The 16735-nt window shown below is 45.5% G+C and overlaps 1 protein-coding gene across 6 annotated transcripts in view; it reads right to left on the reverse strand.

The window, feature by feature from the left end:
- The window catches only part of AMBRA1 (autophagy and beclin 1 regulator 1), a gene marked incomplete at its 3' end in the record, with an annotated part of 120294 nt that overhangs the window by 78514 nt on the left and 25045 nt on the right, over positions 1-16735 (reverse strand). For all 6 annotated transcript variants that reach the window (XM_056527654.1, XM_056527659.1, XM_056527655.1 and 3 more), the window contains 3 exon segments: positions 2402-2468; positions 11469-11641; positions 14689-14872. In XM_056527654.1, the coding sequence (XP_056383629.1) occupies positions 2402-2468; positions 11469-11641; positions 14689-14872 (424 nt within the window).

The following is a 16735-nucleotide window of genomic DNA, read 5'->3' on the forward strand; positions in this document are numbered from 1 at the left end:
TTAATAATCGATTAGTTGTCGATTATTTTATCAGGAAAAATTTTTAAAATGCCAAAAAGCTGATTCTACTTGAAAAACTATGTACAATGGCCATATTAAAAGTTTCTAGCATGCGATGTGTCATTATTAATGATCCTGTACAGAAACCAGCGTAAATTTGATACTGACGCATGAGTAACTGTCTGAACTTTAAAAAAAAAATGTTAATGATTCACTAATATTTTAATAGTTCAGACAGTTAGCCATGCGGTAGTATCAAATATGTATAAGAAAAAAATTATTTTACTTTTTTTGCATAGCAATAGGAAAATTTTTATTGGGGGAGCAGTAAATTTACATTTTATTTCTTTACTTTTTTTTTATCTAGAACTCCTATACACATGTGTTTGTGCAGAATGCAGACCATTGCCTTTACAGATCCCTTTAGACAGCAGGGCCCCCCCCCCTTTAGACAGCAGGGCCCCCCCCTTTAGACAGCAGGGCCCCCCCCCCCCTTTAGACAGCAGGGCCCCCCCCCCCTTTAGACAGCAGGGCCCCCCCCCCCTTTAGACAGCAGGGCCCCCCCCCCCTTTAGACAGCAGGGCCCCCCCCCCCCTTTAGACAGCAGGGCCCCCCCCACCCTTTAGACAGCAGGGCCCCCCCCCCACCCGTTAGACAGCAGGGCCCCCCCCCCCACCCTTTAGACAGCAGGGCCCCCCCCACCCTTTAGACAGCAGGGCCCCCCCCCACCCTTTAGACAGCAGGGCCCCCCCCACCCTTTAGACAGCAGGGCCCCCACCCTTTAGACAGCAGGGCCCCCACCCTTTAGACAGCAGGGCCCCCACCCTTTAGACAGCAGGGCCCCCACCCTTTAGACAGCAGGGCCCCCACCCTTTAGACAGCAGGGCCCCCACCCTTTAGACAGCAGGGCCCCCACCCTTTAGACAGCAGGGCCCCCACCCTTTAGACAGCAGGGCCCCCACCCTTTAGACAGCAGGGCCCCCACCCTTTAGACAGCAGGGCCCCCACCCTTTAGACAGCAGGGCCCCCCTTTAGCCCGCAGCCCCCACCCTTGTAGACAGCTCAACTGCAGCTATCCTCTGTCGGGGCTGCCGCTCCGCTGCACAGTTCTCCCGTCCGCATCACGTTGTCCTTTGGAGGACCATGTGACATACACATCACCCTGCTTCCTGCGTAACGTTACGCCGGGCACAGGGGAGGAGGTGGAGTGACGTGTATGTCACATGGTCCTCCATAGCACAACGTGATGCAGACGGGAGAACGGGGCAGCGGAGCGGCAGCCCCCGACAGAGGACAGCTGTAGGCTACTGATCGCAGCTTCAAATCCTGCGCATCAAAGAGGCACAGAGATACTGTACGTGTGAATACACCCTAAAGAAGAAGTACAGTAAAATGTTTTTATTATTATTATACTTTTTTTTTCTTATATAGTGCAGCTTACTATAAAAAATAAAAAAAGCGGAGGCGGTTGAGTACGCCTTTTGTGTATATTTGTTTTAGCTTACGTATACTCTAATGTATAGAAAAAACTAAAAGCAGACAAAAGCGCTAACTATGTGCCGTTATTCTTGGAGTTACCAATAGCAACAATATGGTTGTGCTAACCTGATGGTGTTATGCTGAGAGCACAACACCTTTTGGAGCTTGAATACCCAATCTCTGGGGGAATAGCCGGGGTGCTGTCTGGATCAAACCAGTCTGTAGGATCCCTCCGGACGGAGGGATCCTACAGAGCCGCAGAAGCAGGAGAAGAAGAGAAGAATACGGTCCTTTTTGGCGCTCTCCCGTGGAGATATGTCACAAACCGAATCAGACAAGGAAAATACTAAATAAAAGCGATGTTTATTAAAAGTGCTGTGGACTACGCGTTTCAAGGGGTGGGATCCCTTCTTCGTCAGGACCTGATGAAGAGGTGGTCCCACCCCTTGAAACGCGTAGTCCACAGCGCTTTTAATAAACATTGCTTTTATTCAGTATTTTCCTTGTCCGATTCGGTTTGTGACATATCTCCACGAGAGAGGGCCAAAGAGGACCAAATACTTCTCCTGCTTCTGTGGCTTTTCACAAGAGTTTTAGCTTATGTGGCATGCACGGATTGTCTGCCATCTTGGTTCCTATTTCTCTCTAATATGATTTCCCATGATGCTACAGCAGGGCCCCCACCCTTGTAGACAGCAGGGCCCCCCTTTAGACCCCCTTTAGTGGGGCAGAGTGTCATCATTGCATTACATTACAAGTGCAGTAAGTGACAGGGCAGTGTTTCCTAACCAGGGTGCCTCCAGCTGTTGCAAAACTACAACTCCCGGCATGCCCGGACCGCCGGCATGCTGGGAGTTGTAGTTTTTCAACAGCTGGAGGTACCCTGGTTGGGAAAGATTGGTCTAGTCTATATGAAGCTTACCTGCTGGTTAGAGGGGTTCACAATAGCTGTAAGAAGATAATGCCCAAGAGGATCAAATCGTACCAATCTGTGGGGAAAAGAAACACAAACAGACTTATTGATTTCACTGGATATAATGCCATTCTTATTCCTCCTAACTATTGATCTCCGCTAACAGAGATGTCTAAAGGGACATTTCAATGGTCCTTGGTGGTTTAGTGGTATTCATCCCTCCTCCAAAGGTGGGGAAGGGGTTGTCTTACCTAGCCTTTAAGAGGTACTACGGTGAAAAACATAATTTTTTTAAAAAAAAATTTTTTTATCAACTGGTGCCAGAAAGTTTAACAGATTTGTAAATTACTTCTATTAAAAAATCTTTACCCTTCCAGTACTTTTTAGCAGCTGTATGCTACAGAGGAAATTAATTTATTTTTGAATTTCTTTTTTGTCTTGTCCACAGTGCTCTCTGCTGACACCTGATGCCCGTATCAGGAACTGTCCAGGGCAGCATAGGTTTGCAATGGGGATTTTCTCCTGCTCTGGACAGTTCCTGATACGGGCATCAGGTGTCAACAGAGAGCACTGTGGACAAGACAAAAAAGAAATTCAAAAAGAAATGAATTTCCTCTGTAGCATACAGCTGCTTAAAAGTACAGGAAGGATTAAGATTTTTTTAATAGAAGTAATCTACAAATCTGTTTAACTTTCAGGCACCAGTTGATTAAAAAAAAAATATATATATATATATATATATATATATATATATATATATATATATATCTCAAATACTAAAATTGCTGATTACAATATTTCAGTGAAATCTGTGCTCTGTTGATTGAGCCTGCCCTAGGTAATCTCTATCAATATGAAGATCCTGGAAGGTTAAAGGGGTACTCTGGTGGAAAACATTATATATATTATATATATATATATATATATATATATATATATATATATATATATATATATATATATATATATATATATATATATATATATATTATTTTATTTTTTTACAGGATAAGCATCAACCGCCGAGCCGAGAAGTTCGTGACGAATCGAATTTACTGTAAGTTCGCTCATCTCTAATATATTATATATATATATATATATATATTTAATCAAAGGAATTAAATATATAAAAAAAAATTCTCTTTATACACATACATATATATATATATATATATATATATATATATATATATATATATATATATATATATTAGTCTTTTTAATTAAATTATTTTTTTAATTCACACTATTTAAGTCCCCATAAAGGTACTATAACAAGCAATCTTTCGATTGCAAACACCGTTCAATTCTATCCCACAGCACAGCATTGATCAGTGTTATAAGCACTTGTCCAGCCTGCTGAAGCAGACTAAATTAGCAGAGCACCGATCAAACAGCAGGGAGGCAGGTAAGGGAACTCCGCCTTCATTTCAGCTGATCGGGAACTCGTGATTACCAAGCGGAAGTCTAGATCAGCGCCTCTGGAACTAGGAATTTACAATTTTAGATGCCGCAGCTACTCACCAGATCCTGAGCTCGCTATAAAGGGGTACTCCGGCCCCATGACATCTTATCCCCTATCCAAAGGATAGGGGATAAGATGTCTGATCGCGGAGGTCCCGCCACTGGGGACCCTCGCAATCTAGCATGCAGCACCCACCTGTAAGTACTGCCAGAAGCGCTGGAGGTTCGCAGTCTTTTGCCTCCCGACCACGGGGACGGAGTATTGTGACATCACGACTCCGCCCCTGTGTGATGTCATGCCCCGCCCCCGCAAAGAAAGTCGATGGGAGGGGGCGTGACGGCCTTCAGACTTGCATTGAGGAGGCGGGGCATGACATCACACGGGGGGCGAGTCGTGACTAGGGATCGACCGATTATCGGTTTGGCCGATATTATCCGCTGATATTCAAGATTTTGGGCGTTATCGGCAATTACCTTGCCGATAATCCGATAATGCCCCGAGCCGCACCACCCACCGCACCGTGGCGAGTGCTGCATGCTAGAATGCGGGGGTCCCCGGCGGCGGGATTAAAGACCCTTAGTGCACACAGGACGTACACGTACGTCCTGTGGCATCGAGGGAGTAATAAATAATTTCAGGATCAGACTAAAGTTTTTTACATTCTGTAACCTAAAAGAAATAAAAAAATAAAACAACATTTGCGTGGAAATTTGCGCAAAAAGGAGATTTTATGCTTATCGTAAAATCTTTCTCGAAGGATCCATTGGGGGACACAGACTGTGGTAAATGCTGCTGTCTCTAGAAGGTTCGACACTATGGCAACAGGAAAAGTCAGCTCCTCCCAGCAGGGTATACCTGCCCACAGGCACCTGAGGTAATCAGTTTTAGTCCCAGAGCAATAGGAGAAGACCGACAGGTCCAGAGAAAAAAGCCACAGACTGTCCAAGCAACCAGAAGAAAAGGTAACTGAACACACCCTCGGACAGATGACTGAAATAGAAACACCAGAACAGGGGGGGAGCTGTGTCCCCCAACGGATCCTTCGAGAAAGAGATTTTACTGTAAGTATAAAAAATCTCCTTTTCTCTATCGGCTCCATTGGGGGACACAGACTGTGGGACGTACCAAAGCCGTCCCTTGGGTGGGTATGGAATCAGACAGGTGGACGGTTGGACCATCACCACCTGCAACGTCTTACGGCCCAGAGTAGCATCAGTTGATGCGAGGGCATGAATCTGGTAGCACCTTGTCACTGCAAACCCCTCCGGATGAAGGGACCACTTGCCTTGGACGGCTAAGGACGTCTGAGAAAGACCACAACCCAGAAACGTCTGGAATGAAGATCGCTGAGATGCCGGAACAAGAGTTCCGCACCGAAGGGAATTTCCCAAGAAGCAGGCCAAGAAAGAATTGAACTAGGCCTAAACATGTTGAAGGGGAAAAAGGGCTTCTCGGAGGACCAAGGCCCCGAAAATGATCTTGCGGTCGAGAGACAATGGAGACCTGTCCCACCAGAAGAGAATCACCAGTTGAAGGGGTCGGTGATGACACTGGGCAAATGGCATGGCCTCCATGGCCGCCACTAACTGATGCAGGACATCCATGCAAAAGCGAATGTAAACTGGAGCAGGATGCCGAAGTCATCGGACTCATGGTAAGAGAGTCAGCCGACTGGTTGGCGGAAACGAAAGCGGGTAGAGGCCGCGTCGAACTAGAGCCCCAGGAGAGCAGTTGGACTTGTCCCGATTGAACACCCAACCTAAGAGAGACAAAGGTCTGGAGGTTGAGACTAAGACTGTCAAGGATCTGTGCCCTGGCTTGAGCTCTGATCAGGAGGTCGTCCAAGTAAGGAATCACGGAAACAACTGTTGTCCGTAAAGGGGGTTATCACAGGCGCCAGGACTTTGTGAAAGGTCCGCGGAGAAGTGGTGAGACCGAAATGGAGAGCCACAATAGGAAATGACTGTCCGCTGCAAAGCGGAGCTACCGCTGATGACTGGGAAACAATGAGATATGGAGGCAGGCATCCTTGATGTCCACCGAGGAAAGAAAACTCCCCATGAAAACTCCCCGGCAATCCCAAGGAAGGGAAGCAAATTCGATCCTGTATCCGTGGACTACCACATCCCTGACCTAGGAGTCCTGAGTGTGTGTAGTCCAGGCATCCCGGAAGAGTAAGAGGCGACCAACCACCCGAGAAAGGTCGGCGGGTGGGGGCGACCCTTCAGACTTAGGAAGGCCTACGGGTGCCTGATGGGGCCGCAAAATGTCCGGAAAGGATAGCCGACCTCCGGGGCAGGTCCGAAAGGAGGGAGCCCTCTTCCCGTGAAAGCACCTGGCTGGACCCTTGTTGGTACCCCTTGATGGTACCAAAGGTCCGCAGAACCAGAAGGAGGACTTACGATGGAAAGCAGTTCTGTGAGCCTTATCAGTGGTAATAAAGAACTTACTATGCCCATCGCCTCATTTCCTGAAGGCGGCGTTCGCATTTCAGGCTTTAAGCCATAAGGAGGGACGGTGGCTACCAGGTAAGCTTGTGGCAAAGGCAACACAGTGGCTGCGCATGGAAGCAGAACAGAGAAAAACTCCAGCTACGGAGCATCGGAGAGCTAGATTAAACAAATCCTCTAGAGGGATCATGAGCTGAAAGGGCCTTTGACACCCAGGCTGAAGCAAAAGCAGGAAGAACCTGCTGTCTCAAAGGCAAAGTTTGCCAAAGTTTCCACCTTCATGTCTGCTGGATCCTTATATGCAGCCGCATCAGCCAAACGTCGGGTAGGCGCCTTAGAGAGGCGGGAGACCGATATATTCACAGTTGGAGAGAAGGTCCACCTAGCAATGAGGTCAATGGCGAAGGGATACTGCGCTCGAACTTTCTTGTCAGGGTGCCTCCAGGCGGATACCAGCAGGGCGTAAAATTCAGCTTGAGAGCTGAAAGCCTTGGTGCCGGTCGGGCACGAAGCAAGGAGACTTCTGGAGCCACGTCCAAAGTTCCTGGGTCCTTTAGATGGAAGGTGTGTCTTATGGCCGAAACCAATGAATACACCACATCAGGCATCCGTGCGTTCCTTGAGTCAGAGGCCGAATCAGAAGCCTCACCCACAAGTCCTCCAGTTGAATGGGAACGAGGTGAGGCAGCCCTGGAAGAGGTCGGGCACGATGAGAGGAAACTTCTGGACCACGTCCGAAGTTCCTGGGTCCTTCAGTTGGAAGGAGTCTCTTACGGCCGAAACCAATGAGTACACCACAACAGGATTATCCATGCGATCCTCTATGAAAGGAAACTTCTGGAGCTACGTCCGAAGATCCTGATAAGAGGAAACTTCTGGACCGTGTCCGAAGTTCCTGGGTCCTTTTGCTGGAAGGTGTCTCTTTTGGCCAAAACCAATGAGTACACCACATCAGTCATATCCGTGCTGTCCCCTCTGAAAGGAAATTTCTGGAGCCACGTCCGAAGTTCCTGGGTCCACTAGATGGAAGGTGTCTTATGGCCGAAACCAATGAGTGCACCATGTCAGATGTATCCAATCGGAAACACCATCCACAAGTTCTCCAGTTAAACGGGAATGAGGTGAGCCAGATGAAACATCTTTATGACGCTTGCAAGAGCGGTTAGTATAGGGGGAGAGCGTGCCCCTCTGGAGGGCCAGCATAGGACGGACCTCTCCAAGGCTGTCACCACAGAACGGGAGACCTGAGCCAAGTCGATATAGACTGGGAGAGTGGTAGAAATAGCAGGGGAAGCAGTGGTGCAGGCAGAGCAAGTGGGTTTAGCAGAACCAAGTATGGTAGAGTTGCTAACCCCTACAAGAACAATAGGTGACCAGGCCGGACACCTCCATTCTATATAGTTAATTACATTTATTTTATTTATTTATTTTTTAAAGAAACTGCTCACTCAGTGTATGTGTCCCCAATAAGGTAGCGGCTGTGAGGAGCGCTGTACGGCTGAGGGGAGAGAGCGAAGGAGAAGAAGGATAGCCAATGAGAATAGAGAGAGAGACCGGCCTAGCCAAAGGGTGCCACTCATTGGCCCTCAGAAATCCTCTGCACGCGTTTAGCGCTGATGGGCAGAGAAGGGACTAGCCGCATACAGAGCAGGAGAGAGAGAAGGATTCCCGCAGCTGTGAGTGGGCGGGGCTAGAGCCAGACAATGGCCCGAGGCCAGAGAAAGAAAAATGGCTGGGCTCTAATGGCATCCTCACTCCCGTAAATAAAAAGCACCGCTGGCAGCACGCCGATGCCGACAGGAGAGCAGGGCTGTGTTCCGGCGCAATGAGCGACATGGCCGGAGATAGGGGCCGCGCTCACTGAGAGCTCAGGTGGAGTCGGCAGTGCTCCGCTGCCGAAATAAAATCCTAGAACACTAAGCTAAAACTGATTACCTCAGGTGCCTGTGGGCGGGTATACCCTGCTGGGAGGAGCCGACTTTTCCTGTTGCCATAGTGTCGAACCTCCTAGAGACAGCAGCATACACCCACGGTCTGTGTCCCCCCCCAATGGAGCAGATTGAGAAATTTTTTTTTTGTGTGCAGTTTTTCTGCATAAGGGCAAGCTGGGAGTTGTAGTTTTGCAACACTGGGAAAAAGTGACTGGTTGAGGGGAACATCGCAATGAAGTGGAACAACAAAAATGTCACCTTAAAGTGGTACCCCGATGGAAATTTATTTTTTTAAATCAACTGGTGCCAGAGAGTTGTACAGATTCTTATCAGCTGCTGTATACTACAGAGGAAATGTGGTCAGTCAGAAAGGAAATTCAAAAAGACAAAGAACTTCCTCTGGAGCATACAGCAGCTGATAAGTACTGGAAGGGTTAAGATTTTTAAATAGAAGTAATTTACAAATCAGTTTAACTTTCTGGCACCAGTTGATTTAAAAAATAAAATAAAAAATTTCATCGGGGTACCCCCTTATGGTGACATTTTTGTTGTTCTACTTTATTGCGATGTTTAAATAGAAGTCATTTACAAATCTGTTTAAACTTTCTGGAACAAGTGGATTTAAAAAAAAACTTTTTTTCCAGAGTAACCCTTTAAGTCAGAGTTTCCCAACCAGAGAGCCTCCAGCAGTTGCAAAACTACAACTACTAGCATGTCAGGACAGCCTTTGGCTGTCCCGTCATGCTGGGAGTTGTAATTTTGTAGTTTTGCAGAGTTACCCAACCAGTGTGCCTCCAGCAGTTGCAAAACTATAACTCTCAGCATGCCCGGACAGCCAAAGGCTATCCAGCCATGCAGGGAGTCGTAGTTTGGCAGTGTAAATTTGCTATGTTGTAGTTTTGCAGAGTTTCCAAACCAGGGTGCGTCCAGCGGTTGCAAAACTACAACTGCCAGCACGCCCGGACAGCCTACGGCTGTCCGGGCATGCTGGAAATTGTAGTTTTGCAGTGCAGATTTCCAATTTTGTAGTTTTGCAGAGTTTCCCAACCGGGGTGCCTGCTGTGGTTGCAAAACTACAACTCCCAGCATGCTCAGACAAAGGAATCTCTCCGCTCAATGAAATCTTCTTAAAGATAACACCACCTAGATCTAGACATGTCCTCCTCATACATAAGGGTACAAAAAACAAACAAAAAAAATGAGCGACTGAAGACTGAAGGGGTGCTTAGACAGATAAAAAAAAAAAAAAAACACCACATTTCTCGCTGCTCCCGATACACAGCAAACCGCAGTTTGTTATCGCAACAGAGATAAAAGCCGCGAGAAATCAGGCGAACAATGGCTGGAGCAAGAACATCTGCAAAATTCCCAGCTCTCCAATGAATGTACGAGATTGCACAGCGGCGCTCCCTTTAACGAACGATGGAGACGGAGACACAATGAGGACGTTCTCCTGACAATTATATCCTTCCCAGGCTTCCTGTAATGCGTTACAGTGTCAGGTAGCAGAAAGCGAACAGGGACAGCGACATTCAGAATGACACGTCCGTACATTATATACAAACACGTGGCGGGGACAGATAGCTACCAGGATGGCGGCCTATTATGAGGATGGTGAATGTACAACATGACAAGAACAGGGAGGAGGGGGGGGGGGGGGGACAGAGTTCTAAATGAGAAACGTAAAAAAACGAAACACGTTGGCCAGTTTCATACCTTTCCCCATGGGGTGCATGATGGGTAAAGGTCTTATTGTGAATTGTTTCCTATTGCAATTTGAGTGTACTGCACTGCGGAATTTGTGTGCCCTATATAAATATTATAATAATATTTTATAAATAATAATGATAATAATAAGAAATAATATAAAATAAGAAACAATATTTTTAATTAATTAAATTATTATTATTTCATTTATTATTTAATTAATTAATATTAATATTGTTTCTTTAATTTTATATTATTATTTCTTATTAATAATAATATTCTTCATTAAAGGGGTACTCCGGTGGAAAACATTATTTTTTTTTAATCAACTGGTGCCAGAAAGTTAAACAGATTTGTAAATGACTTCTATTAAAAAATCTTTACCCTTCCAGTACTTTTTAGCAGCTGTATGCTACAGAGGAAATTCTTTTCTTTTCGAATTTCTTTTTTGGTCTTGTCCACAGCGCTCTCTGCTGACACCTGATGCCCGTATCAGGAACTGTCCAGAGCAGCATAGGTTTGCTATGGGGATTTTCTCCTGCTCTGGACAGCTCCTGACACGGACAGAGGTCAGCAGAGAGCACTGTGGACAAGACAAAAAAGAAATTCAAAAAGAAATTAATTTCTTCTGTAGCATACAGCTGCTAAAAAGTACTGGAAGGATTAAGATTTTTTAATAGAAGTCCTTTACAAATCTGTTTAACTTTCTGGCACCAGTTGATTTAAAAAAAAAAAAATTTCCACCGGAGTACCCCTTTAATATTTATTAACATTATTATTTCTTATTAATATATTATTGCAGATCAGGGGGGGGGGGGGAGGGCTCATGCTTACAAAGACATAACATGTGATCACAACTAATAATACTACAAATCTGCAGAGCCTATAGCAAATATTATTATAATTGTGGGTTTGTACTAAGGAATCGATGGCCGGAAAACCTTTAGACACGTGAAGACATTGCCGTCCCCATAGATGCGCTGATTGGTGGCGGAATCCCATTGACAGCAAAAGTTTGAAAATTTTAGCGAGAAAGGTTTGACCCTATGATAAGTCGTTGCTATTTTCCAAACAAAATTCAATCCAATCCAACAATGGTAGGTATGGTGAACCAAGTGGATTTATTAAGCAAAAGTTAAACAAAATGTAACGTGTTTCGGTAGAAACACCCTCTTCTTCAGGTCAGTATTGTGAGCAACAGGATTCTGGGTTTTCTGAGCATAATTTCTAAGCGGAATTACGGAAATTCTGAATCTAGATGCGGAATATCCGCCCAGAAAAATTTCAGGTGCATAGTCTGTGTGGGACATGTTCTGACTGAATCAGGAAATGCAGCAGCTCCATAAACTGTGCAACATCTGGAGGGCCACAGTTTGAGACCACTGCTGTTTTTTTTTGTTTTCTTTATTTTTTTTTTAATTGACAGTAATGTTTAAAAAGATACACAAAACAAACCATTGGAAGGACCTTAAATCACCCACAACCCTACAGTTTTCTTGGGCCTCGCAAAACAATGAACTTACCGAACTCGCTCCATTTCACTGGCCGTCTTTACCACAGCAAAGGGCTCCCGCCGACTCCAGTCCCAGAAATGGATTTCATTGACAGTGGCAATAAGAAGCAGCTGAACGGTGGGGTGAAAGGCCAAAGATGCAATAGCGTTGTTACTATCTGTAAACCAGCTCTCGCTCCCACCCTAAGGAAAGAAAGAGTAGAGAGACTGTTATACACCTCAAAAGACTCTGCCATCCGCAATAATTGCCTCCTCCCTCCCAAAGGACAGAGAACCACCAGCAGCAAACCAGCACTCAAGGCGTATTCACACGTACAGCATCCTCGGCATATTTGATGCGCAGGATTTGAAGCTGCAGATTTGGAGGTTTTCAGTCAATTAGTTTACATCAAAATCTGCAACTTTAAATTCTTTGCATAAAATATGCAGAGGATACTGTGTGTGTGTGAAAACACCCTTTAAAGGGAAACTCTGGTTATGCAAAACATATCCACTATCCACAGAATCGCGTGGGGTCCAACCGACCACTAGCACCCACCATAATCTCCAGAACGTTACGGTCTTTTAACTTATGAGCGCTTTGGCCCCCACCTTCAAAGATGAACTGGTCTTGGGAGTTTCGGCGGCAGCAACGTCCTTCCTTATCCGATTGGCTGAGCGGGTCATCACTGTTGAGACCAGTTCATCATGGAAGGTGGGTGTCTAAGTGCTCAGCAGTAAGAGATGGACCCCATTCTGGAGATTGAGGGATGGGGGTCGCTGCAGTCAGGCCCACTACGATTGGACACATAGTTAACATATACAGATTGTAGAATCTTTCCCATATACAGATTAATGTGACTGTAAGCATCGGACTAGTTAAAGGAGATCTGCAACCATAGATACCCCGGCTCTGTCGCAGCTCTCTCGTGAAGATGGCATGTCGGCCGCAGCATGACGCCGCGGCAGACACCCCCTCCATGTGTCTCTATACATCTCTCCCATAGAGCTGTATGGAGGAGGCGTGTCGTCTACCTCAGTGAGGTCAACAACACGCACATTAGCCGCGCAGAGCAGCAGCAATACCGTGTCCCCGTATGGGAGTTCCTGCGGATAGGGGATAAGTGTCTAAGACTGCAGTACTCCTTTAATTGAGCAGTGAGAGCTAGGCACGTCCTCGAGATCATGGGGGGGGGGGGGGGGGGGTCCAAGAATGTCAGACACTTATCCCCTGTGCCAGGGAATACAGTGGTCCCTCAAGTTACAATATTAATCGGTTCCAGGACGACCATTGTATGATGAAACCATTGTATGTTGAGACCAGAACTCTATGGAAACCTGGTAATTGGTTCTGAAGCCCCCAAAATGTCATCCAAAAATAGGAAAAAGTGAGGATTAAAGAAAAATAAGTAGATAACCAATACAGATAAAGCAAATCCTTACAGATAATAGTAATAAAGATCTGCTGGGAGCTGTAAATCACTGTCTATGTAGAGGACAGGAGCTTCTTCAGGGTCCTGTACAGTACACAGTGTCCTAAAAAAGTAATGGAGCCGCCCTCACCTGGTGTCCAAAGGAGCAGCTAACCCTGGTACAGGTAAAAAGTACAGAACATGTAATACCTCCCTGTACTGTAGGGGGCGCTACCAGACACCAGTCAGTGCATACACTTCAGTAATACAGGTAAAGAGTAGTCCAGAACATATAATACCACCCTGTACTGTAGGGGGCGCTACCAGACACCAGTCAGTGCATACACTTCAGTAATACAGGTAAAGCGTACAGAACATGTAATACCTCCCTGTACTGTAGGGGGCACTACCAGACACCAGTCAGTGCATGCACTTCAGTAATACAGGTAAAGAGTACAGAACATGTAATACCTCCCTGTACTGTAACATAACAACATAGTTCATAAGGTTGAAAAATGACCAGAGTCCATAAAGTTCAACCTATAACCCAAATAAGTCCCTATTGAGTTGAGTTGATCCAGAGGAAGGCAAAAAACCCTCATACTAGAGGTAAAAATACCTTCCTGACTCCAAATATGGCATCAGAATAAATCCCTGGATCAACCTTCTGTCCCTATCAATCTAGTATATATAACCAGTAATGTTATTAATCTCCAAAAATGCATCCAGACCCCTTTTGAACTCTATTACAGAGTTCACTATGACCACCTCCTCCGGGAAAGAATTCCACAGTCTCACTGCTCTTACAGTAAAGAATCCCCGTCTGTGCTGGTGTAGAAACCTTCTTTCCTGTAGACGTAGAGGATGCCCCCTTGTTATAGATACAGTTCTGGGTATAACTAGGTCATGGGAGAGATCTCTGTACGGCCCCTGATATATTTATACATAGTTATTAGGTCTCCCCTAAGCCTTCTTTTTTCTAAACTAAATAACCCCAATTCTGATAATCTTTCTGGGTACTGTTGTCCTCCCATTCCCCGTATTACTCTGGGTGCCGTCTTTGAACCCTGTAGGGGGCGCTACCAGACACCAGTCAGTGCATGCATTTCAGTAATACAGGTGTTTTACCAGTGAATGCCCATTCTGATTGGTCGGTTCTTCCAGCCATTGACACGTTTCACAGATCTGGACTGTCTGTACATTGTATGTTGAGTCTGGTTACAAGTTACAATGGTCCAGAAAAGACCATTGTATGTTGAAACTATTGTAAGTTAAGGAATCACTGTATGTTTTTACCAAACCGGGAGCACCCCTTTAAAGGGCACCTCTCATCAAATAAACTTTTGATATATTTTAGATTAATGAATGTTGAATAACTTTCCAATAGCATGTTAATGAAAAATATGCTTCTTTCTATTGTATTTTTTCCCGATCAGTCCTGTCAGCAAGCATTTCTGACTCATGCTGGAGTCCTAAACACTCAGAGCTGCCAGCCTGCTTTGTTCACAGTCAAACAGGCTGTGAACAAAGCAGGCTGGCAGCTCTGAGTGTTCTCCTTTGTGAACAAAGCAGACTGGCAGCTCGTAGTGTTTAGGACTCCAGCATGAGTCTGAAATGCTTGCTGCCAGGACTGGTAGGGAGACCCCTAGTGGTCATTTCTTCAAAGTGGAAAATTAAATAGAAAGAAGCATATTTTTTAATAACATGCAATTGTAAAGTTATTCTGCATACATTAATCTATAAAATATAACAAAAGTTTTTTTGATGAGAGGTACGCTTTAAGAAAAGGAACAATTCAGGCAATATTCTTCCCGTGTGAAGCCCAAAGTTAATACTCACATGTAAATCCCATATTCGCACTTCCCCATCAAGGCAACCGGATGCAATGAGGCCTGGAATGGTGGGGTGAAAGGTTACACACCACGGGGTGCGGCGATGTCCTACCAGAGAATGTATACATCGCCCCGTCTTCACTTCTGTTATGTAGATGTTGTGATTGACGTGAGTGGATGCCAGCAGGGTCCTGCGGGGATAAAGCACACGTGACTGATGGGCTCCGGGGGACATATGGCTATATTACAGCAAGGTTACCTATAACAGTCTGCACTGAAGAAGCAGGAGAAGGCTTGGAACCACTGTCACTCTATCCTATAGGGCAGTGTTTTCCCAACCAGGGTGCCTCCAGCTGTTGCAAAACTACAACTCCCAGCATGTTGTAGTTTTGCAACAGCTGGAGGCACCCTGGTTGGGAAAACCTGTGATAAGGAACAGCAAGCTGAAGGGTAGGGTCTAACAATTGTAAGAACATAGAAAAATTGCCCCACAAATGAATGGCGCATACAGCGAGTGCGCGGCCAGCGCTGCAAATGTTTACTGCTGATCGTCCTGTTTCAGGATTGTCTCATTCAAGTGAACAGGGCAGCACTGCCGTTTATTTTTTGCACCGCCGTTACAAACGGTACAAGCGGCAGTAGACATTGGAAGAGGCTGCAGCGCTCGCACGCAAGCAGCTGATCAGCAAGGGAGGTGTTAAGAATCGGACCCCTGCCGATATAAGGCCGGGTTCACACCACGTTTTTGCAATACAGTTCCCGTATCAGGTTTTTGGATGAAAAACTGATTCCTCAACACCTGACTAAACGGTATCAAAACGTGTGTACAAATTTTAACCCGTAAAACGGTTTTAAAAAATGATGTCCGGTTGCATCCGTTTTTAAGAAAAAAAACGTATACGTTTTTAACTTCTCACTCCGTTATGAATAAAGTTTCCCTTGTTTCATTGAAATTCTAAGAGAAAAACACTGTGCAAAGTCAAAAACCGTAGGGTGAAAACCGGATGGAACCGTACACACATCCCGTTCTCATTGACTCCAATTAAAAAAAAAAAAAAACGTATACAGTTTTTCACCCAGACCAAAAACCATGGAAGGCTATGGTTTTGGGTACGGGGGGAAAAAAAACAAAAAAACGGACAAAACCATACAGCACGCAAAACTGACACAACCTGATGCATCTTTTGGAATACGGTTTTCAATGGAGAGTCAATGCATAAGGTTTTCAATACGGTTCCGTACGGTTTTCACATTGAAACGTATACGGGAACTGTTTTGCAGCGAAGTGATGGCGGCGACAAATAGAGACAGTGCAGTGGCGAAGTAGTGATACTGCAGGAGAGGATCGGCAAACGGACAGGCCAGAGCAGCGGGGACATGCGAGTATGATCCATGGTACGAATCCCTCAACAAACGATGGTCCGCCCGGAACCAATTACCATCGTATGTTGAGGGACCACTGTAGTCTGCCCTTAGAGATGAGCGAACTTACAGTAAATTCAATTCGTCACGAACTTCTGGGCTCGGCAGTTGATGACTTTTCCTGCATAAATTAGTTCAGCTTTCAGGTGCTCCGGTGGGCTGGAAAAGGTGGATACAGTCCTAGGAGACTCTTTCCTAGGACTGTATCCACCTTTTCCAGCCCACCGGAGCACCTGAAGGCTGAACTCATTTACGCAGGATAAGTCATCAACTGCCGAGCCGAGACGTTCCTGACGAATCGAATTTACTGTAAGTTCGTTCATCTCTATCTGCCCTCTACTGATCCTAAGGGGAACTACGGAGGGGGAAAAAATAAAAAAATAAAAAACATGTTTTCAAATAAACTGGTGCCAGAAAGTTATACAGATTTGTAAATTCCTTCTATATAAAAATCTTAATCCTTCCAGTACTTAGTTGCTGTATGCCGCAGAGGAAGTTGTATAGTTTTTTCCAGTCTGACCACAGTACTCTCCGCTTATACCCCTGTCCATGTCAGGAACTGTCCAGAGCAGGAGAGGTTTGCTATGGGGATTTGCCATTTGAACATCTGGACAGTTCCTGACACGGACAGA

This window comes from Hyla sarda, chromosome 6, assembly GCF_029499605.1.
Source record: "Hyla sarda isolate aHylSar1 chromosome 6, aHylSar1.hap1, whole genome shotgun sequence".
Taxonomy (NCBI): Eukaryota; Metazoa; Chordata; class Amphibia; order Anura; family Hylidae; genus Hyla; species Hyla sarda.